This window comes from Spea bombifrons, chromosome 10 (genome assembly GCF_027358695.1).
Source record: "Spea bombifrons isolate aSpeBom1 chromosome 10, aSpeBom1.2.pri, whole genome shotgun sequence".
Classification (NCBI taxonomy): Eukaryota; Metazoa; Chordata; class Amphibia; order Anura; family Pelobatidae; genus Spea; species Spea bombifrons.
The window spans coordinates 10,134,018-10,158,330 of record NC_071096.1 but is presented as its reverse complement, the minus strand read 5'-3'; the positions used below and the strand labels follow the sequence as shown (position 1 = coordinate 10,158,330).

The 24,313-nt window shown below is 39.1% G+C and overlaps 2 protein-coding genes across 3 annotated transcripts in view; both read right to left on the bottom strand.

Annotated features, from left to right (window-relative positions):
• CCDC34 (coiled-coil domain containing 34) overlaps nucleotides 1-24,313 on the bottom strand; it is a 54,793-nt gene that overhangs the window by 22,490 nt on the left and 7,990 nt on the right. Inside the window, exons 4-7 of one of the 2 annotated variants that reach the window (XM_053449173.1) lie at nucleotides 22,728-22,835; nucleotides 16,599-16,757; nucleotides 16,141-16,282; nucleotides 13,394-13,916 (exon numbers count right to left, since the gene is read on the bottom strand). In XM_053449173.1, the coding sequence (XP_053305148.1) occupies nucleotides 13,699-13,916; nucleotides 16,141-16,282; nucleotides 16,599-16,757; nucleotides 22,728-22,835 (627 nt within the window). In that variant the 3' untranslated portion in view covers nucleotides 13,394-13,698. Of the gene's footprint in view, nucleotides 1-13,393; nucleotides 13,917-16,140; nucleotides 16,283-16,598; nucleotides 16,758-22,727; nucleotides 22,836-24,313 lie in introns of those variants that run through there. The other variant, XM_053449174.1, reaches the window with a different exon arrangement.
• Nucleotides 1-24,313, bottom strand: part of SLC5A12 (solute carrier family 5 member 12) — a 152,735-nt gene that overhangs the window by 123,914 nt on the left and 4,508 nt on the right. The window lies entirely within an intron of this gene.

The window sequence follows — 24,313 nt, the reverse complement described above, 5'->3', positions numbered from 1 at the left end:
ATAAGTCCATAAACGGAGTTATTTTTAACTTACAATTATATGTTTTAAAGCCCAGACTTTACATTTAATGGCTATATATGTAGAGGGTCCCATTCATTAAAATCTGTGGCTGGCCACGATATTCACATGATGGTGGAAGACAAAATACAGCCCAAAAAAAGAAACTATGACTTAAATCTATTAAAAGGGAAACTATCACGCTTTTAGTACCCTATTTACCTTTAAACACAGCTTTAGAAGAAGTAAAATAGTTCTGGTCAGCACGAAATAGATGACAATTTGAAGAAAATTGTATGTTCCTGAATGCTCTATTGTTTACAAATTGGTTTGATTATGGATCATATTTTTCTAAAACAAAAAATGTCTTATTTTGCTGTCAATCTGTGTATATCTCTCAAAGTTCAGTGCTCACTTAGCGGCGTGAGAAGAAAGCCATCATCCCCAGGATGTTCACATGTACAGTTCAGCTATTGCATGTATTCGAAAAAGTAAATAAATATACATTAAACTGGTATCAGTTCAGTGATGAAAATCTGGGTGGACACCACTAAATAGAGTTACTACCTTGCTTGTACCCGCCCACGAGGAACACTATTCTTGCTTCTGTGGAGCAAATTAGGCAACATTCCAGTAAATATGTAAAATCTGTTAAAATAGTTTGCTCTTAAATCTTAATCTCCTAATAACCTTGAAATGAGACACTTAATGCCATTTGGCTCTAAAGCTTTGTAATGGCTTCACCAATGTTGTTTTTATATCTGATCTAGGGCCCATTGCCATACTGGGAATGACTAAGCGACTCCGGCACTTTAAGGATAGCAGCTGCCAAACGATGTACGTGTGGACAACAGCTTAATTCACATGGTCGCATTTTACACCCAGTGTGTCAGATGAGCAGTCCTGGCCTGCTGAGGCCCAATGTATAGTGGACACGTGAGATCAGTGTGCGTGCAAAAAATATCTTTGGGACCACAATAATATTGGGGTATTCCCAGTATCTACTATTCCAACATATGCCATCCAACTTCAAAAATAAATTGTGGGTGGAGCATAAGCAGGATGGGTTTAAGAAGTGGGTGTGGACTGACTTAAGCAGGGGAGGTTTACTTTTAGCCGCTCCCATTTGTCTCCAGCATTTTGACTTAACAGAAATTTTTTATTGAAGTGTTTACTTTGTGAAATGCACAAATAATGGAAATTAGCTTTCAAATAATCGAGTCTCTGTGGCCTCAAGTAAAAAAAAAAGTACTGATTAAAATTTATTTAAGAATCAATTTTAAAAAAATGTACTCCATCGCAAAGAGGTCCTGAGAACTAGAACACGAGCCCGGCTGAACAATGGGTGTCTTGTCCTCTCCGGCGCTAAATGGCCACATAGTGAATTGTCGACATTGTGAATGGTGTCCGTATAGAGTGACTCGGTTGACACCTGGCCTCTGCTGCTTCGCTGCAATGAAACCAATATAAAAACGCAATGAAGAAAGCATTTGTCTCCTGCTTGGTAACGGCGATAACCCACCGCTGACACAATAGGTTTGTTTCATATTTCCTCTCATTTGGGGAGAGAGAAAGCATTAGGAGAAACAATGTTTCATTGTGTCCCGTTACTGCTTCTCTCTGCCCTGAATATGTGCAGATCACTAGGGGACAGGCAAATGATGTGGACTATAATTCTCATGATGCCCAGGCAGCCCAAAACTGGGGGGAAAAGTAAACGTAAAATAGTTGTTGAAAGAGTTTAATTTCAATCTCAGGGTCACACACTCTGAAATGTTGCGGTACATATGTTTGGATTGCACGCACAGCCCATGTTGGTGACAGTACACGACATATAATAAAGTAGGAATACAGATATGACATACATATGATGTCATATCCCAGCATTCTGCATTAGTTCCCATGGAAACAACACTAATGTACAACTGGGCAGATCAAAGCCGAACCATCCCGTTGGGATCAGCGGTGCTCTAGTGAGGCAAGCGGCCCAATAGATGAACGGACCGAGAGGCTGCCGCCATAGGCCTAGGCCGCTAAACCTAACCCCACTAAGGCTTCCACTTGGGAATTCCAATTTTTTTCATTCTGTATAATTTTGTTTTTGGAAAGTTTTGAAAGTTTATCAGATATTTTATTATTCCCGGGACAAAAAAAAAAACAAAAAACCTCAATACCCTTAGAAGCTAGAGAACGCTTACGGAAGAACAAGGCCCTTTAATAGTTTTCGCTAGCTGGTGTTTATCCGTCTGGATTTGCTGAACTGCCGTGATCTATAGTGGCTCTTGTTTGAAACCGAGTAGTTTTGTCTGGCCTGGATCCAAAGAATTAAAATCCTATGAAAACAATTTCAATTTCAGGCCGTGCCTCTCTCCCCATGATCGGTAGAAATTGCATATTTGCCAGCAGGAAGCCATTTTCAAAAAACACCTTATTTTTCGATGCTAATACAGTATCCTTAATACATTAAACTGTCCTCTCTTAACAGTATCCTTTGAGTTAATTTCTTTCAAAGTCTTTCTTTAGACTTGGCCAAGGGCAAAATGAAATGTATACGGAAAAAAAACTCATGCCAGTGTTTACTACCGAAAAGGGAATTAATTTATTCCACGCCGGGTACTTGTGATCCCTGCAGAATGAGTATGGCCTTTGTGTTCGTAAGTGATGATTCTTGCAAATTCATATTATTTACCTTGTAATGAATTGGACTGGATAGTTTTTTTCCCCATCTGTTGGATTATTCATGAATGTTTGTGTATAAGTAGGACACTGTTCTAGTCATAATGATCCAACTGTGAATACACTACTGTATTCCTTAGTATGTTATGCTGGAACGGGTCTGCTTTTTCCATATGTCTACACAAAAATGCGGTTGTGATCGTGGCAAAGCTTAAAAGTCCAGCTGAATTCATTACGGCTACCGTATGGTGCCTGATTACCATTAAAATTCGGAGTAACCCCCCTAAACACCATTAGAATGTGAAACTAGGTGGCTCTTAAAGTGTCTAGCCCCTAATTTATTTTTAACGCATATTGAAGTCCATTTTACGTGGACGCCAACGCATTTTAGTACATGAAAATTGGTGCAGGCAGCTTCTTCTATTGAAGTTAGGAAATTGGGACTTATTTTCCTCCCCGTGCTGCCTGCTTCTACAGAAAGCAAACGGTGGACCCCCGTCTGATTTTATATTTCCAACAGCAAAAGAATGCAAGCATCAGTTTGCATGCAGTAAAATGCATTGGGGTCCATGCAAAATTACTTATATATACGTTTTATTTAAATATCCCATATGTACTTTACATGTACACTGAGCTGTAGAGTAACCTACTCAATGGCTCTTGGAGTCACATCTCCGGTGGGCATTTATGGCTCCTTGAAAGTAACGTACATGGGGTGAGGCATCTATATATATATAACATCTGGAGAAATATGCCCCTTACTGCGATATCAAACATCATTGAATATCATATAAAGGACCAAAAACGGAGCTCAGACTAACCTATTAATCGGACCCTGGCGCACAAGTCAACTAATTTATCCTCTAAGGCTCTGCGAAGGTCCAGCAGCAGTTTATCCTTGTCAACAGTATAAAATCTTTCTAGATTCAGGTGGCAACATCATGACCGGTTGTGGCAGACAGGCCGGGACTTGGCATCTGATCTACTGGGCAAATGTCCACTGGGCCGGTGCACAAAGGCACCACTCACCGTGTCTGCAAGACCGTAAGAGCGTAGCGAGGGGCTGCATGTCTTACTGGCGGCTTCCCTGAAGGCCGTCACCATCTAATGCTTAACCATCAATCATTTCTAATATATATTTTTGGTGATTTTACCTAGTTTGGCTGATATTTCTGCAGCTTTTGCGAGAAATGTTCACACCTTTCAACCGACATTTTAATTTAACTGCAATGCTGATAGGCTGAGTTGTCCTGGTTTTATTTATTAGTTTTACAGTCCTCCGGATTTTTCTGCTTGGCTAAGCTACTGTATAAAAAAAAAAGATAATCTCCGCTTTTAGGAGACTCCACAAAATGAGAATCAGATGAGCTCAGTAGCTTAGCTGTTGGCAGGCATATCCAAAAAATGTTCCAAGACACATTTTTCCAGATTTGTTTTTGCAGGACTATGTGCGAATTTGGGACTTTCTGAAACTTGACATCTACATTTAATTGCCAGAAGCAGGAATGTAACTTATAATTCAGCCAAAGGCAATTTGTTTACAGTTATTTTAATATGGTTATACCTGCTTCAGTAGGTTTATATGGCGCTTACTTGTATGTTTTATGGGATGCCTCTATGATGTTTATAGGTCTGTGACACCTTCTCTGACAGTTTAGTACCTTTGGAATACAAATAAGGGTTAAAAAAATAGTCCTCACTCAAACAGGGCAAAACAGAGTAAAAATCTCCACCAGCACATCTCATCCATCTAGGCAGTCCAGATCGGAAATTTAGGGTAGGCTTAAACTGCGGCTTTTGTTAGTTTAGGCATGGTAGCAGAGGCATAACAATCATGGTAGCAGGGGTCACAACTGCAACCAGGCCCACCAATCTAGGGGGCTGGGTGACCCTGGTGATGGCGCCTTTAAAAGATGCTAACTGCTGGTAACACATGCTGGATCAGTTTGCACAGAGTGAGAGAGATGTTAAGATGGCACAGGCAAGTGTGGGGGCTAAGATGGAACAGGGAAGCTACTTGAGGCTAAGATTGCTCAGGCAAGCTGGGGACATAAATGGCACAGACAGGCTGTTTGGGGGCTATGAAGGCACAGACAAGATGCTTGGGGGCTAAAATGGGACAGAGAAGTGGCTTGGGGACAAAGTTGGCACTGACAAGCTGTTTGGGGACAAATCTGGCACTGTGGGACATGTTGCTTGGTGAAGTTGGGGAAGAGGGGGCACATTTTTGCAGTAGGGCTCTGTGGTTTCTAGTTATGTCCCCTGCATAGTAGGTATCCTTCTAGACACAGTGAGGAAGTAGATCCACCTTTCCTGGGGGAAGTTCTAAAGTGCTCCATAAGCAAAATAAAAGTGAATACATTGAAAGACTTCAATATCTCCAATATTGTACCATCTAAGAACAGACAAAGCTTAATATTGCCTCCGCAGAACCCCAACATAGCTTCTTACACATATTTACACTAATTTGGCATTACAGGAAAAAAATTTCCATCGACATTTCAGAATGTTCTCAACTGAAATGTCAATGCAAACCCAAAAAACAAACCAAATGTCATCAGCATGAGGAAACAACCACAGACAGTTTGCTTGTACTCCATCTTTGAGGTATTGCTGATCTTTCTCTAGGTAGTAGTCTGGACTACTCTTTTACGAAATATCCTAAGACCTAGGCTCAGAAACATTTCTATGGTTAAGCAATATAAATAGCCTTGGATGGCCCCAACAAAATGGTGTGGTTGTAAATGGTGAAGAACTAAGCTCTGAGAGAACGTAGCATATGGCTGCTCATATCTAATAAATCTTGAGTCTCATGAGTGAACATGACACCATCGCTGTTCATATTAAACTTCTAACATGTATCTGTAGATTCGAACATACGAATAGGGCAAAAGTTTCATACACAGTAGAAATTCTCCTTTTTTTTTTTTACATTATCCCATGTTTAAATATCATGTTTATTTGTCCTGAGACTATAACACCCTTTTGATGGATTCCCCCCGGTTCAGCAGCAATGCCTTTAAGATTGCGTATAGGACACACCTCGGTATAAACATAGGTGATCTTTTTTCCAATGTATGCATGGCAAATACTGAAGTATTATTAGTACTGTTGCTCCCCCACAGTGTTTATTTAACCTTTTTACCACTACAAAAGAGAATAGATTAAAAGGTGCATCTAGTAATCTTGAAATCCCTCGTCATTTCACAGTTTGCTGTTGTGCTTAAAACCAACGTGCTTTGGCACCTGAGCAAGTATCCTAAAGATGCTAGCTTAATATGAATAACATCATTCTTAGTTCCTTCCAGACCACCTTCAAAGGTGTTACAGAAATAGGCTGGAACGATTTAGCAACCCCATGCATACCGGAATAATATTATGTCTGTCTAATGATCTAATTATCAGAGTACAAGGTGCCTAAATTTAAAAAAAAAACAAAACAAAAACATACAAACAAAAAAAAAACACAGAGAAAGTGATAAGAGAAACACTTACTGCTTAATCTAAAGAAAACAGAAGGAAGAGATGATGATATACAGAAGAGGGACAGATAGCAAATATTAAAAGTGGGGAAGGGGAAGAATGTCTGATCTATTCACTAAAATCTAAGTTATCTTTTGAGATAACTGGCCTATATCAACAGCACTTAGCAAACCAAACTCAACTGCCAACTTGTCTATTCCCCACGAGTCTAGCAACTGTGAAATTGAGTTCCTCGGAAGTTGCAATTTAAGTTTCTCACAAGTTGAGTCAGTTGGGTAGGAAAGTTGCTCAAAATCCAACTTGACTCATCAGAACTGGTCAAACTCTTGATAAATCAAACAGATTAACGGAAAACTATATAAATATATTCTTTTAATAAAAAAAGTATTAGGAAACACACACCATTTGTATGTAATTCCCCCTGCTAGACTAATATTATTCTCCCAGAGGCAATGGTCATTTCACAATCTCAAATGAATTGACTGTTTTCCTTTGAATAAGTTGTTTAGGCCAACTCGACTTCTCTTGACGCGTTAAATCGATTTTGCCAGTTTTCTACTCAACTGCCAGCTCATCTGTTGAATATCTAAATAACCATTAAAACGCCACAGAAGTCGAACTGGAGTCGAATTTACTTCACCGACTTGCTTCCACTAAAGCCAACTCAATATGGCTTCTAACTCAACTCAACCTTTAGTTGAGATGTTATCAATAAAAGGGCAGGTTCTAATTGAATGAACTATTGGGTTTTTATATTTACGTGCATATATCTCTTAAACATTATATGATTTGTATCAGATATACAAACATAGAAAAAAAGACTATATAGATACAGCGGTTTTACAAGAAGTCTAAAAGTGTTCACAACACCACCAAACTGCTGAACGAACTGAATCAAATTTGGAAAATATGATCATTCATACTGACACTCATACGAGGTAGTAGTTAATATGATTAAACACACCTAGTTTTACCAAAATCCTTTGAAACGGAATGTGTAACAGAAGGTGGGACAGCAGAAACCATCACTGATTTGCAACGTATGAGATAGATGATAGGTCTCCTAATCTGTTTAAATATTTTAATCCTGAAGCATTAGTTCTTTGAAGCGGTGCTGAAGGAGCCGTATCAATGCTATATAAAAAATAAAACACACCCAAACCACCTGAAATAACAAAAATAGACAGGCCCTTAAGACATATTTGTTTATCCTGGATAACTATGAAAGAAGTCAGCACTTTTGTTCTGGAGGAGATTACAAAAAAGGGGGAATCATTTCAAAACACCAACTTTCCGACACGTTAGAAAGAATAGCCTTATGGACCATTAGTGATTTTTTATATGTTCCTTCGTTGCTTTTTAATTTTAAATTGTGTTTTATTTTAACAATTATTTATAGTTTTTTTTTGTACAGTTATTTAATGAACTGTTAGCTGCAACAAGGTGAAAAGCATTACATAGGCCTCAGAGGGTCTTGTTGTAGGAGACCCTCAATAATATATAGAGAAATTAAATTTCAAATTTCAAAGAAATTGGGCGAAGGAATTGAATTAAACATATTTTTGGGGGTTTATTCACTTAAAATCATGTTCCTTTAACTACACATTATAGACATATAAATTATTATAAATTCAGTATCACAAACTTGTTGTTCTTCCTACAAACTGTGTTGAGGATCCTCCTTATCAGTATCTAAATGGTTGTACCTTGGAACACCTCCATTCCTCAAGATTGTAAGCTTGACCCCAAATCTCATTGTTTTTGCCTTGACCTTATGGTCTGGGCGTGAAGAGGCAAGTTCTCGGGGTCACGCAGCCTGGAGCTGACTCCTTCCTATTCTCTCATATATAAGATTCTCAATTGATTATTTTGCTACCAGTATGTTATGGTTGATATTACTGCTTGCATGCAGGTGACTCAATTAAGTGTATCTATAATTAATTGCAAGTCATGGTTTCCATTGGGACCGGTATAAGAGCCGGTTATAACACTACATATGGGCTATTAAAGGGTTGCCATTTCAAGAGACTCAAGGTCAGCTCATTCTCAGGTATTGCGCATTTGTGCCACTGATATTCCTTTCTGAGGTTATATATACAGAAAGTAGTAACTTTTCATAAAGACTGTTCTATTATAGCAAATATGATATGCATACTATGTAGTAAATAAATATATATTGTACGTTAGTAGAAGGAGACGTCTTTAGTGTCATTGCACTTATTTACTATGAAGCCTGGTGAGCTCATAAATCCAGGGGGCAAAAGAAAAGCGACCTTCCAGTCTCCCTACTCTGGTAGCGACCAAGAGCGCAAAGTGCAAGCGGAAACCCAACCAACATACAGTAGCAACCTTATATTGAGGAGACATCTTTTTGTTCCAAGACAATAACCACTGATGACCACGAGTCACAAATGTAATTTTAGCTTTACGACCTGGCTATAGGTAGCAAAATCCCCGAAAACAAGCGACTACACGGCTTGGGAAAGCCTGCCGCACGTGTATGGTGCTGGCATTGGTATAATCAAAGGAGCTGGAATAAACATCATGAGATCATGGATAACTTCGCTAGACGTTCTGCCAAGTCCCTGCCCAACTCGAGTATAAAGGCTTGTTTTATCTGTTCTTTAATTTGTTTGACACATTATGTGAACTATTTTACTAATATTTACAAATAGTCATTGATCCGTAGCACAATCGTTCCACTTTAAAGTCATCAGTCATGATTAATTCCGTAATTCACCGGCTGCACCATCTCAGCCACCTCACCAGTTTGAGAAACCACTATATGACTTACCTCCGGGGCAAGTTCCCAACTATGTTTACAGGAAAGGATTTGGCTGCTATTAGAAACTATTTGCATGCCATAACTGCATATTTTTCATCATGGCTATTAAATGTTTCTTATTCAACCAAGTTACATAAAATTGAAACAGAACAGAGGTCCATCTTATTCAGCTTTATCCCTAATTAAATTGATCCTGATGAAAAGGGACTAAAATTACCTTGTCGGCTCAGGGGGTTTAGCAAATGCAAATAGTAATTTTATCCAGTTGGAAAAACGAGAAACATTTTTTACCTAAAATTAACCCAATCCACATTGTCCTCAGGGCGTTCACACAAAACGGACATGTGACGTGTAAAAAAAAAAAAAAAAAAAAGACTTTTATAGAGGATCAGGCTCCTCTTTCTCTCTTGGGATTAACTAAAATCATATTTGTCATATACCCTTTACTGTACAGCTTGTTCTTTTGCTAATAATGAAACCACATAGCGGTGCGTACTTTATGAAATTTTTAGTAGAAAGACCGAGATTGCACAAAATTCTAAAATAATAAATTATAACATTTAAAATTAAATGTGCTTCCTTTCAGCTAGAAGGTGCGCTTCTCAGCTAATCAGGTAAATAGAATATAAGAGGAAAGACATTTAGAAAAAAAATCACAAATGTATTTTTTTTTTTTAAATTTCAAATATTCCAAACGTTACAAACATATTTGTATTTTTAAAACATTTCTCAAAATAATTACAAATATATGTGTACTAAAAAAAAAAAAAAAAAATCATAATTGTTTTTAAATGTTTTGAGCAGCTTTCGTTAAAAACATCTGGACTCGGGCAGCTGCGAAAGCACTGTATGCTTTATGATTTTTGGATAATCCCTAACATCCACCCATCCCATAAACCCTGTTTATAGGAATTAATTTTTTTTTTTTGTGAACAGGAAAAGTCTCAAATACACCAAAAACAGCACCCCAGGGAATATAAGCAGCTGTTCCCAAAAAAACATAAACCACAGAGAAGCTTACTTTCTTATTACAGCCTTCAGAATAGATTATCTTCATATTCGCTTCATCGAGCGAAAGTCGTCGGTATGGATAAAACAAAACACACCTGGAATTTCACTCTAAAGAGAAAAAAAAAGTAGGTAAAGAGAATCGGCCTAAAGCAATCAGTCTCACCTATGAGAGCCGGTAACAAGGTATGGTGATAAATATTATTTCTCTCCCGGTGAAATTATTTATCGGCTGCCATACGCTTTGCGTGTGCATGAAATCTTAATCGTATCTTAGTCTGCTAAATAAACCTAGCATTATATTGTTGAACTGTAGGAAACATTAGAGCAACTCAAGAGACCTTTATACTATAGCACGTTACAATCCGGCATTAACTCGCCGCGGCGGCAAATCCACGGTGGGCCGACGCGTTTTCCTGTAGGGTCTCACGGCCCTGAAATACTAAATGTCTGTGCTTTGTACAGCCGGTTAAGACGGACTGGTGGAATAGGAACCCCAGGGATACTAGTCATTAAATAATTAAGGTTGCTATTAATTGTATATATCACCATTTAACAAATGTACCTTGGAGATATGTCAAATATCATAGAGCGGCATTATGAAATCAATATGATGTGTGAATATTACATAGAATACCATGTAATATGTGATACCAGATGAGGCCCGTTCAGTCTGCCCATGTTTTCTTTTCTTATAGAGTTTACGCTCTTTTAAATGGGCAATCTGGAAATCTGCTGCCGTAATAGTAGCCATCGGCAAACCATTATGTGAATTTATAGAGTGCCGGCTGATTCTGTGTCGCTATTATGATAGTGGGATGGTGAAAATTAACATTTACGTTAAAACTGACAACATTAACGCACAATAAGATATCCTGGTACAGAAGGGGAAGATAGATGGTAAGCTCACTAGAGCAGAACTATTAGACAGAAAGCCATTGTATAATGTCAAACACCGACGTTGGAGCCAAAGTCCTCATAGCTTATTTTATATATGGGGCATTTCACTGTGTTTTTTGCCCAAAGTAATAATTGTCTGAAACGAATTCTCTCTACAAGGGTCCCATGCACAGAAACAAGTCATTTTTTTCCAGATCCTCAGCATTATAGAGACGTTGCTGGATTTTAAGGAACACTCCAGCCCTCATATCCACTTCAATGCGTATAATAGCTGAGCGTTACCTTGTTACATCTGAATGCATTGAGGGATTCATCAGAGTCCTCCCTATACATTCGGGATGTTTCTCCTTTCCCGGATCTTGTCCATTATAGTAGATGCGCAAGGTGTTTCTCAACTTATACAACCAGCTCCAATGTTTTATCGCATGTGATTTCCTAGGGGTCCTAACAAAATGTATATTAAAATACTTAAACATTTAAAGCCTTACTCATCTACAGACCTAGCGCGGGGAGGACTTTGTAACTATCAAATATGTTTCTAAAGAAACACATAGCTGGCATTGCTTGCTTTTAATATGATATGATTTTATAAAGGTAGAGGGGTTGCTTTTACCAAGTCAAAACAAGAACATCCACATATGGATTTCAGAGCAAGAGAAAGTCCAAAGAGGACAAGCACTACTCGTTTCTTCAACAGAAAACATGCCTACCAACATTTCCAGTTGGTAACAGTTTTGAATCAACGTTCGAAATTGCTTTTTCTTTACGAATATCATGGCTTTAAAACTTTTTTCTTTTCAGTCAATATGTTTAGATTTACTTCAGGATTGTGTATCACGTGGATTTGTGGAGGACAGTCACGGAGCAATCACCAAAGTAGCCAATGGAATGTATTTTGCCGATGGCTCCACTTTTACCGTTTTCTACCAGAACGCGAAAAACAAGGAACTAAATCGGATTCTTATCATTTTTAAAAACATTATTATTGTAGGCTCACACCAGTGAGTGAAGCAGCTATTGGCACGCAAAGGCTCTGCAAGAAGAAGGAAAAAATTGAGGGTTGGGGGAATTAGGAATCATTGAGGTCGGGCGAAGGGAATAAGGGCAGATGACGAAGGCACAGCGTTAACCACCTGATCTCATTGTACGGCTTGCTGTAAGACGCTTGCGCTCTGTATATTCCTGTATATACCGGGTTATGCTGTTGATGTATCTGTTCTGTGTTGTGTCACAATATGCCTTGTAAATAATAAACTCAATGAAGACATTGAAACAGCGGTATGAAGGCGGCGCTGTCAGGGTCATCCACTTCCAACCCTCAGTCATACGGAAACGAAGAAGCTCGTGGAACCATGTGTAAGGAACCCAAACGGGACATAATTTTGTCTTTGTGTGCAGGTCTCAGTCTTAGACATGTACAGATTGGCACAAGCATTCTTGTATTCAGTAGACAGAAAACTTCTCTTCTTTGACAGAATCCGACCTACTGTCCTTCAGGGCAAATCTAGCAATCAATGCGTTGTCAGAGCAGTGGTGTGATTAATAGGCACTTTCTCTAAATGCCAGATACAAAATATTAACGAGAAAAAAAAAAAAAAAACAAGGGACAGTTAGAGATTGGCGGCTTTGCTCAGAGAGAGAAAAAAAAAATCTAACGTAAACAATGCCTGAAGCGAAGATTGTCGGCGACCAAATAGGAGATGAGATCATGGACATACACTATTTGCTTAGACACGGACATTGATTATTATGGTGACGTGCAATAATAATCCATCAGTCACACTGACAAATTAAAAGCATTCCAAACAAGCCATGTTTAGCATAAGCAGCCACTGTACCTTCAGAGATACCCGAAGATAGCTGCTTTGGTTATTTGATATGTTGTTTATAGCAGCGGCATTTTAGAGACATTGTGTTCATCAGAAAGGATTACCAAGCACAAAGAAACTTACCTACTTAAAGTAAGGATATACAGATTGCTTCCCCAGCTTTGGATGAGGGTGTCAGAAGAATGTATTCTTCATTCTCCATTTATTACCCCAGTGTAAATTAGACTCGTTGGCCTATAATGTTACATTTGGTGCCTTGCATTAGTATGATCAATTATTTTTTTCCCCATAAAAGTAAATGTATATTAATTTTGCTGTTTCAAATTCTGTCCAACTTATTTAATATTTATATACGTTTAAGTAGCAACAGTAGAAAACAAGAAAAAATTAATTGTTGAAAGATTCAAATTCAATCTGATCGCATTTTATTGAACAGATATTTTGTAACAAAAAAATATAAAAAAAAGGCACTTGATATACATTAGATTTACAATAAGGTCAATAAAACACTGCATCCTTTTAAAAAATAAAATCATTTTGCTTCAAGTTCACATTTAAATTTCAAATATTGCCAAACTTTTAATGTACAAAATCGATTCGCTAAAACAATACTAAAAATGAGTAAAAATTGTGTTAAAAGCAACATATTGTTTAAAATGTAAACACAAAGGAGTATGAAACTGAATGTTTTATATAAATATAAATATATATATATGTGTGTGCATGGCTGGAAAAAGAATTCGACCTATTCTGCTTAGGTACTTTTTGTAAGTAACTTTTCTCCTTGGCAATAGTATATTTCGGGTTTTTTAGGCTTTGACAATTTAAGTTCGGCACAGAGTTTAGGTTGAAGATTAGAAAACCATCTTACATCTTATATGGGTTCACATAATAGCCAGCGAGGTTCTCATCACAGTGCTGGTGCTCAGTATTCACAGACTGATATTAGGAATCGACGGAGTGAGGTTTCTTTGACTGCCAGGACTTGCCACCGTCAAACTCATCCGTTCCGATGAAGGCTCATCTTTTGAACAACCCTACTCCTACACGGAGATTGTCCTTGGGTTTACAGGGTGGGACCGAGTTTGGTCGATAGAGCTGGCTGGATACAGGTTTCTTTTTCTTCTTCCTAGATGGATCTTGGGCTCCTTCCTTTTGAGGTGGTGGCACGTGAATTGGTTTCCATGGAACGGGATTATAGAAGCCTGGGGCAGGATAGGAGCATCCGTCATAGTATCCTGAATAAACAAAGAATGCATGATTTGAGGAAACCACAGTGTGGTTTTTACATCGGGACCTGCGTGCAAGGAGTGGAAATCAAGGCAAAGCCTCTATAAGAAAAACTTTTGCTAAGAATAAAGTGTAGATCTGTGCGTATGACCTTATCGACTGTTACTACTGAATACATGAGTGCAACTAAGAGTTTCTTTTAACATCTGCCTGTTACACAAAAGTTTAGCTGACCTGTTAAGTTGACATTTGGTTACAATACATAATAGGCATTTAGAGTTAAGGGGGTTGTACGCATTAAATGCTGTTCTACCCTCAATATATTTTTCTAACGTTAAAACGAGTGTGTGGATCAGAAATTAATAGTCAGTGCTGTGTTTGGTATTTAGGTGGCTGGGACATAAAGAAGTATTAATTCTTGGTGAACGAAAATAGGGAGACCACCAATTCCCAATACTGTAAATCCGAGTGTCTTAAATAAAATCTTTTCCCAAGACACAGGCTCCATGTCTAGGGTAACATCTCCAATGTTACAAAGCGGACTATCTTCATTATGTACAGGAGATCTGAGCCTCTCTCCCCGCCGTAATGTTGGTGATGGTCTCTCACACACAAAAAGGTCATCTCTAAAATCACACAAGTCATGGAAACTAAGAATTTCAGAAGTCTTTATGTTAGAAGAGTATTTATTTAATAGACGTCTAAACCTTAATACATGTCCCTCTCCATATTTATATAATACATACAAACACGTAAAGATTATTCCCTTTTAGTATGTGCCGGCGTGGCACACATTCATCCCGCAGACCAAAATCGCCCTTCCCCTAAACATTCACAGCATCGCGCTGACCATCGGCATTCTCATGCACAGATACCCAGACGCTGGCTGACAGCAGGAATGTGTGAACCTCGCAATAACAATACCGTTCGCCCATCGGGACACTGCGCCAAATAGATCAGCAGACCTGAATGCGAGAGCTCTGGCGTTTGTCATGCTGTATACGGGGCAAAGTGTTCGAGACATCAGTGAAAACTGTCAGCAGGTCATGAGCTCCTAACAAAGGCACGAGAAACATGCTCATAACTCACAGCTATCTACACGCCACCAAAGCCCATGTAGACACTTGCTATACATAATATATTATATATACACAGGACAGTAGATTTAATTTCCCTTTAAAACCATTTTCAATAATAATAATAATAATAATAATAAATTAAAAAAGCGTGGTGTGCCTAAAATTGTATACCAGGAAAGACATGGAAATAAGCAGAAAGGAAATTAATCAAATCCATATGCTTGAACGTAAACAATATAACCTGAAACTGGAGACTATAATGGAAACCATTTCAACGCACGTAGCTTTGGGCCATGGCTAGTGGGGAAATGTTAAAGGGAACCGATCAGTGAAAACACCTTTCAATCCCGATATTTTATTAATTGAGCCCTGCTACGCTAACTTCGCAATAATGATTTGCTGAAAAAAGTGGGGCGTTATTTATTATACTCCGTATTTCACCCTCTTCAGAGTAATTGGCTGCTTTTATACATACTGCTTTTATACATAAAAAATAGAATTTGATGGCAGATAAGAACCATTGCAGCTATCCAGTCCGCTAGCTTTTTTTTTTTTTTTTTGCTGTAAAAGCTTCAAACCTTAGTTGGTCCTTGGTCTTGTGTTATATTCAGGATAACCATATACCTACGCCATGCATTTTCAAATTCCCTCAAATGTTTTTTTTAACCAAATATATTTGCCAACTCAAGGAAATCTGTAGTCAGGACGCTTACCAACATGACATCATGCAATGACAACATCTACTTTACTGGGGGGAAAAACACGATCCATGCATGTTCAACGTCTGCCCGTAAAACAGGCAGGGTACTTGTAAAGCTGGCAACAATCCCGAAAGAGGAGGCTCAGGACTTCTCATCTCTTATTTAAGCTAATTTGCATGGACTGGCTGTTTAAGGACTCCTAAAAAAAATGCTGGATAAAGGCAATAATCTCTAGTACTTCCATCTCCGACCAAAACAACGCTACCTACCTATGTATACATGTGTTTACCCATGTGCAAAGTCTTCAGCTAAACACTATCTCACTTTAATCAGGACAATTACACAAATACGGTTTGTTATTTGTTAGCAACACTGGACAATTCTAGCAAAAACTTTAACACAAACGACAAACTTTTATTTTCTAACAAAACGCAATACATGGTATCACAAACCTGTTAGCTTCCCGTTTGCGTAACCATAGCTGTTTAACGGGGCCCGGGGTCTGGTCTTTGCCCGTTCCACCCATTCTTTAAACGTCATCTCTGCCTTCTCTCTCTTTTCTTTCTGCTCGGCTAACCGTTTCTCCTCTTCCTCCTGAAATAACACAATGGATTTCAGTTCGCTACTTTTCTCCTTTCTAGTCGCCTAACACTAAAGAAAAGTTGGGGACTCTATTTTTAGAGGCAAAAGTGCAAGTGACATTTAGTGGCAGACGTGCAAATGTCTTAAGAACGTGATTCAATCAAGAGGTCGCTGTGTCAACTGTGGTCCCCTATACTGTTCGGTAATTACAGATGTTCGTACAGCTTGCACATTTGTAAATCGACTCTTTAAAAAAACCTCACCTCTACCGTATTATTCCCGGAAAGGACAGTAGGAACTTAACAAATTTTTTTAAAAAAATTCCAACCTTTTCTTTTCGTTTGCGTTCCTGGTCCTCCTCTTCCTTTTTCCTTAACCATTCCTGATACTTCTCTCTGCTCTTTTCTTGTATTGTCATTTTCTGCATTTCTTCCAGTTCCTTTTTCCTTTGTGCCCTTAGGAGTTGCTGCTCTTTTTCCTTTTTTTCCTGGGGAAAATAAAGAAGACTCGGTAAATCACATTTTCTGCCACACAGCAAAAGGGTTAACAACTACTTTAGCCAAAAAAAATAGCCACTATAGTCATTATAGTGCCAAGCCAAAAACAAGAGTACAGCTGAGGCACAGGTCCCAACTAAATCTTGAGATGCATTGTCACTCTTGGCTAGGTTTCACCAGAAGTTTATGGTCAGACGGTATGGTTGTCTGAACGCGTTAGGGACTCCTGGATGCCTGGTCTCCACCAGCTGTTTGATATGAAAACTAAGAGGGCCATTTGGACTGGTGGTTCCAGCCAGTAACATCTGCGGAGCACAAACTAAAAGCGAGCGTTAACAGGAGAGTTGTGGTTCCATATTCTAGACTTCACAACAAAACTATCAATGTCCAACCCTACTGAGCTTTGTTTGAAAGTCTCCTCAGACATAGACGTTATACAGGGACAGCTCAGGCCTTCTTTCCGGACCTTTCATAATGAATAGTGAAGTGAGAGAGTTAAAATGACAACTCTCCTGACAACTCTCCCTTTAGTGAATAGTCCCCAGATGGTAGCAAATTTAGCGAGGTAACACAGACAAACTCTAGCCCTTCCATAAGATTTACGGTAATTCCAGAATGCCCACAATTGGGATATAGCAGTTAAAGGTGAAATTAAGTCAGTGCCTAAGGATATGCTGTTTAACGTCCCAGAGTTTTAGTTCCATTAAACATTAATGTACCGTTCCTTACTTCTTCTCACTTTCCCGGGACAGCATCAGCACAGGCTTGCATGCTCAGTACATACATCATGTTAGAAGCTTACTATAGGGGCTTTCTGGATTGACAAGCTATCAGCTAGTCCCTATAGGTGTAATGAAACTATAGTGATACACAACAAGGAAAAACATCAATCTTCATCCCAACGCTTTACTAAGGAATAGCCTCTGTAGACACCTTGGACCTGCAAAAACTGGAACAGTCCTCTTTGCTGATCTTCCGTCGTGATGGCTTAAGTCTCTTGGGTCTTAAATAAATATCTTGAGTTGGACTAAAAGTCGTACGTGCGCATGCTGTGGAGACTTTAGTATCCCTTTAACAGGGAAACGTTAGACCAGATGGGCTCCTGTACAGAGAAAGAGACTACAGATCGGGGGGGGGCAGAAGCCCATTCAAAATCTGAAGCCTACGCCATCATATTAAGTCCTCTCGGCAGTTACCGTTAGCGTCCTTCAAATGATTTCCTTTGTATGGTTTACACAGAGTTTTGCACTTTCCGCTATGCCCACAGATGAAAAAAAAAGACGAATAAAAGGGAAAGAACAAAAAAAAAAAAAAGTCATGTTTCCATTCAATAAGCATTTAGTGTATATTTACCCTGACTCAGGACTCAGCTATTGCATGCGTCCTCGTAATCCCTCATTTCCTTTTTATTTGTCCTCCTGCTTTCATTTTAGGAGAACTAGAAGAGTTTTATGATGTTGACTGATTTGCTAATTATACCTTTACAAATGGCCCCGCCGGTTTCTTGGAGCCACATTAACGATTAGCAGACTGACTTTTTTTTTCCCCGACAAGAGATAATTGTGCTTCTTTCAGTGTTAAACCGGCATTAAAAAGGCTTTAAACTGGAAACAACAGGAATGCTTTATATCGGAATCCGTATAAAACAATCATTTACATTCCTTCTACGTTTAGAAAGCTTTCAAAGAAGACTCTCTTCGTGGTGCTATAAACCATAAGAGCATTATATATATATATATATATATATATATATATATATATATATATATATATATATATACAAATACCCAGAGAGATTCGCTGATGTATAGGAAGCAATGGGAGCGCTTGCCGCTCATGCGCACGGTGGAATCGTTGGACTTTCTACCCAGCGCGTTTACAGAGTCAGCGATGGAGCCGACTGGCAATAAGTATTTCACCGGCAAGGAGTATAGCTGGGGGGCAAGCAAATGCAGAATCCCCCCCATGCATTTGGAAGGGGGCACACTGCGTACATTTAAAGGGACCTCTCAGCTTCCATATGCATTAAAAATACATTTGATGGCTGAAGCGTCCCTTTAACTACATTCCCTATGGCTCATCGGGTAGCTGTAGAGCTACAAGTTTATTCGCCCTGACCGGATGGGACCAAAGTCCAAATGCTTTTCTTTGTTTTGTTTCGATGGAAAAGGTTAATTGTTACAAGGTTTACAGATATGCAAAATATCACAAGGTCCCTTTGCTCAGATTTCCTCTGCCATCTACAGCATGCGCAGAAGTAGTTTTACCATTTGCTGCCCTAAACGAGTTTTGGCATCTATCTACAATTCATTACAAAAACGGAAACAGCCAAAGCCGCCATTTTTGCCATACACAATTACAATTTCCTCAATAATTTTCTACAGCTGCTTCCTTTTAAAGGGAAATCACATCAATCAAAATAAAAGGTTATTTTTTAAGTGTTTCCCATGGATCCGATCTTTTAAAACACACATTACTGCCTCACCGTTTTTTTAATGAAAACTTAGACAAAAAAAGTTACAATTACAATGTTACGATTTTAAATTCATAGCAAAAACCATGTCTACATCTGCATTTTCAACAAATCAAAGCAATGATGATTATTATAAATACATTTATATATACACACTTTAAAGAGAACATAATGCTCTTGAAGGTGCTGTTCCACAAACATTAATTAACCTTTCTAGCCTTTTAAGCAAATAAACCTTAGCAGATCCTTAATTTTTAATCACATTAAACAAACAACACTTTTCCAGTTCTATGGCAACAACCTATCAGCGCCTCTGTTCCTATCTTATGGCAATTAAGCATTCCCTGGGGGGGGAGAAAAATACGAGTGAGGAAAAGACTTATTTCCATGAAGGATATTTACGATATTTCCAAGAAAGTGGTGTTATCTCGTCGGTTAGCCATTCACTTATTACTTTCATAATTCAGTTATATGTAAATCAGTGTATTTTATTGCTATGAATTAAAATTGACTTTTTAATCACCGTTTAAAGAGTTAAACAAGTGATTTACATTATTTCTTGTTCCGCTGCAAAATATATATAAATCATAGCTTTTATACAAATGACATCAGTTCTAGAGTGTAAGCTTGTTTGAACAGGGACCTCCTTACCTCTTGTTTCAGTCCAATTGTTATGTTATACGCATTATTAATAAACATTGTTATGTTTACCCATTGTACAGCGCTGCGGAATATGATGGCGCTATATAAAACAATACGCATATAAATTAGGGAAGCAAGAAGGAGCAAAAATGCATTAATTAGATCATGTACAGTAACAATCGCCACAGGTCCGGTCGGAAAACTGATGACGGCAAGTGAATCCGACAGGTGCGAGCCCAGCACATTATGGCTGTAATACTCTAGGTTTCCACTGGATCTGCTTGTACGAGGATATTTAAAAACATCTGGAACGATGATCTATGACAGGGGTGTCCAACCTGCGGCCCTCCAGCTGCTGCATGACTACATCTCCCATAATGCTCTTTCAGCTAAAGGGCTGGCTGAGGAGGATGGGAGATGTAGTCCTGCAGCAGCTGGAGGGCCGCAGGTTGGACGCCCCTGATCTATGGAAAGGCTGCGGTATGCACACCGCGAGGAAATAGGAAGACTCGTTTCTCTATACAGTATAGCGAATAGTCTGTGAGAACAAAATACAGGAGGGAAGATTATTTCAGAGGCTTAGATGGAATGATGAAGTTTTACTTTGTTGAAATGGTGGTAGATTAGTGGAACAACCTCCCAAAATAAGTAGTAGAGGCTAAAACGGGTTAGGCAAATGGTTCCTGAATCTATGACTATATCAAGAAGTGATTAAGGTTTGAGTCTTTAGAGCAAGTAAAACGGGCAGACTAGACGGGGCCGAATGGGTCTTCAATCTTTACGGCTTGGATTGCATGCTCTGCTGTCAAAGGTCTTGGAAGCAGAATTTCAGGTTGGGTCAGAATAATCGCTAGCACAAAACCAATCTTCCAGGTACTATGCATTCTGTAAATCATGTAAGTAATTGTCTGCATATCAGGAGCATGGCAGCTGAACAATGGCTTTAGTTAACCTACAACCAGATTACCTCTCTGCACAAAGCTGGCACCTACTTCTATAGCATTGTTTCCAAGTACACGAGGGGCCGGGGCCGACTAATAACGCCGTCACACCTTCACATACCGAGGCTCTGTTTAAACACGCAGCGTACAGCTCATAAAACACTACTGGGACGGGGATACTTCAGCTTCTGCCAACTCAAACATCAGCTTCATACTCCATCGAGACCATTTCAGCAGGGCAAGATGTAGAGTATTACTAAGTGCAATGGAGCAGTACCTATGCCTGCCAGGCCTAATATTTGCCAATGATCTATAGGTTTAAAAATCAAAGGATCAGTAAAGCTATGCTTTGCTTTTAAATAGAAGGTATAATTCAACCTACAGGTTCTGTTCGCCGAATCCCCCATATGCCAAAAGACTCCTTGTCTTAGACGAGTACAAGTTGACGCTGCGTTCTTCCAGCGTCCAAGATAATCCAGCACTACGTAATTTGATGGCGCTATATAAAACAATAAATAATAACAACAAACGGGATCTGAATTGGTGACAGAACCCTGGAGCGGGGAACACATAAGGAGAGGTTATGACGTGATTGAAGGCTATGTTTTCCCCCTTGTTGTATCATTATTGCATTGATAATGTATTATTACTGAAAGATTACTCAAAAAATTTAGTATAAATTAAAACAAAGTACTTATTAAAGTGCACTCGTCAAGAAAATTCTATCTATTCATTGTGATGTCCAATACACAAGCAATAAAAATGTTATTCTTAGTACTAGGACATGGCTTCAATCCATTGCTGCTGGCAACACCTCAAGTATGGCCGCCATATGGGCTGCATGTTCATACCCAAAAAGCAATAGAATAGTACTCAAAGCATGTGATCCACTCAACGTATGCATATTTGTTTCTCCATGCGTGTGCTACTTATACTTGTAGCCCAGTGGATAGATAAAGCATTATACTGTACCTAGAGAGGATCGTGTCTAAAGGACAGAAGAGGATGAGATATATAGATTATATATATATATATATATATATATATATATATATATATATATATATATATATATATATATATATATATCATATATCATATAAATTACTCTGTCCCACAATATACTATCCAGAAGACAGAACAACTACAAATAATGGATGAACCAGTTTTGTGAGAAATGTCACCAAATGACTCTTTTCTTAATAGTTTTTGAGAAGTGAAAATGCAGTTCAGAATTTTTAGACCTGAAACACAACTCAACTATGGTGTGGAAAAGGTGTTTTTGAAAATTCTCCAGTATAGACTCCGTTTGACATAAAGGCGCAGTTTGTGAGAGCAGAAATGCTTCAAGATGTCTGGCCAAACTTGGAAAAGGTACCAACGCAAAGTGGAGATAGAAGTAACCGGCAAGGGAGCGAAGGGCAAAGTAAGGAGAGAGGAGTACAAGGAGGGGTAACGGCAACCAGATTGAAAGGGAGAGTACTGAATAAAGTTAACTGGTGGGGGAGCGAGATGGATAGGAGCTACCAGAGGAGGGGGAGCGGTGGGGAAAAGGGCGAGGCGACAGAAGGTAAGAAAACCTGACAGAAAGCCAGTAACAGACGTGGATAAAATTACACAGGACATTGAAATGATCTGTATGTTATGCCAAGTATGACTTATAGGGCAGACATGTTTACCTCATTACGGTAAAAGATGGCAGCTCCATTAGCAAACTACACAACAGACAGATTGTCCACGACATGAAAACAAACATTCCAAGTATGAAACATACATACATACCTTAAAGCAGTACATATATAATAAGAGAGAAACAGAGTCACTGTGCTGCAAAGAAATCTCTCACTTCATACTTGAGTGTAAGAGTAAAAAACAAAAACAAAGAAAACACAGTATTTCTTTACCTGTTCTAGTTTTTTCTGGACCCACTGCTTGTGTTGCTCCTCAGCCAGTAACTTTTTCATTTCTTTTTCCTGTTGCAGTTTTAATCTTTCTTCCTCTTGTTTTAATTTCTGTACAAATAAAGTAGTCATGGAGATTGTTTTTGTCTCTGGTAGGGTTTACTAAATACAATAAACACCTTCATGTTCCCCACAATCAACTGAAGCCCAAGCAAACCTGCATACTTTGCTACAAGCTCTCACAACCTGCAATACCCACCTTCATGTTCCCCACAATCAACTGAAGCCCAAGCAAACCTGCATACTTTGCTACAAGCTCTCACAACCTGCAATACCCACCTTCATGTTCCCCACAATCAACTGAAGCCCAAGCAAACCTGCATACTTTGCTACAAGGTATACAGAGTGGACCAAGAGATCTCCTTTATTATCTGTTATTGTTTTCTGTATTGTTATTATCATTTTCCTGTTTCTGTGCCTGAATTGTCTATTACCCTTTTTTCTATCTATGCTTTATGGCCTAGGAATGCCTTTACTGGGAGTTGCAGCATTTTTCCACTGATTGTTTTATTTGTTTTTATTTGGTAAAATTTATGTCATGCCTGTCACTACTTAAGTGTGTTATATTTTACTTTCTATCTTTCTGCTCTACTGACCCCTTATCTCCTATATCTGCCCTCTTACTGCCCCTGTCCACTTTAACACTATTTAACACTCTCTATTACAGCTCTCACAACCTGCAATACCCACCTTCATGTTCCCCACAATCAACTGGTTTTTTGCCCGCCCTCCCTGCCTCTCTCCCACCCGCCCCAGTGCTGTTCTAATATATAGACAGTTAAGTACCGGATCTACTGGATCACGCCAGTAGGGGGCACCACACTGTGGATCCCTTTATTACCCACTACTCCCCATTAAAGCATTCCAGATCCTATCCCTCCCAATCTCTCTGCTGTCAAAGCTATCCCAGTACCTCTACACTCAACCTGTATATGTGAAACCTACCTGCATTTGCTCTACCACTCCTGTCCTATTCCTATCATTCTTAACCAGCAAACTCAATCAACATGCGCAACCTAACCAATCTTATTCCTATCATCTCCAACCATAAACTTCCTCCCGTCTTTAACTGTGCCCTATGGAATGCCCGCTCGGTATGCAACAAACTCACTTGTATACATGACCTTTTTCTATCTCATGCTTTTAACCTCCTAGCTCTTACTGAAACCTGGATCCCCTCCCAAGACACTACTGCTTCTGCTGCACTCTCCTTCGGAGGACTACACTTCAGCCACACTCCTAGGCCTGATGGCAGAAAGGGTGGTGGTGTAGGCATCCTTCTCTCACCTCACTGCACCTTCCAGAATATACCAAGCCCTCCCTCCCTCTCATTCGGTTCCTTTGAAGCTCACACAATCCGTCTTTTCTCTCCACTCTCTCTTCAAATTGCTGTCATATATCGCCCTCCAGGCCCAACCTCGCAGTTCTTTGACCACCTTTCTGCCTGGCTCCCTTTCTTCCTCTCTACTAATATTCCCTGTCTTATTCTGGGTGACTTTAACATCCCTTTAGATATATCTAACAACTCT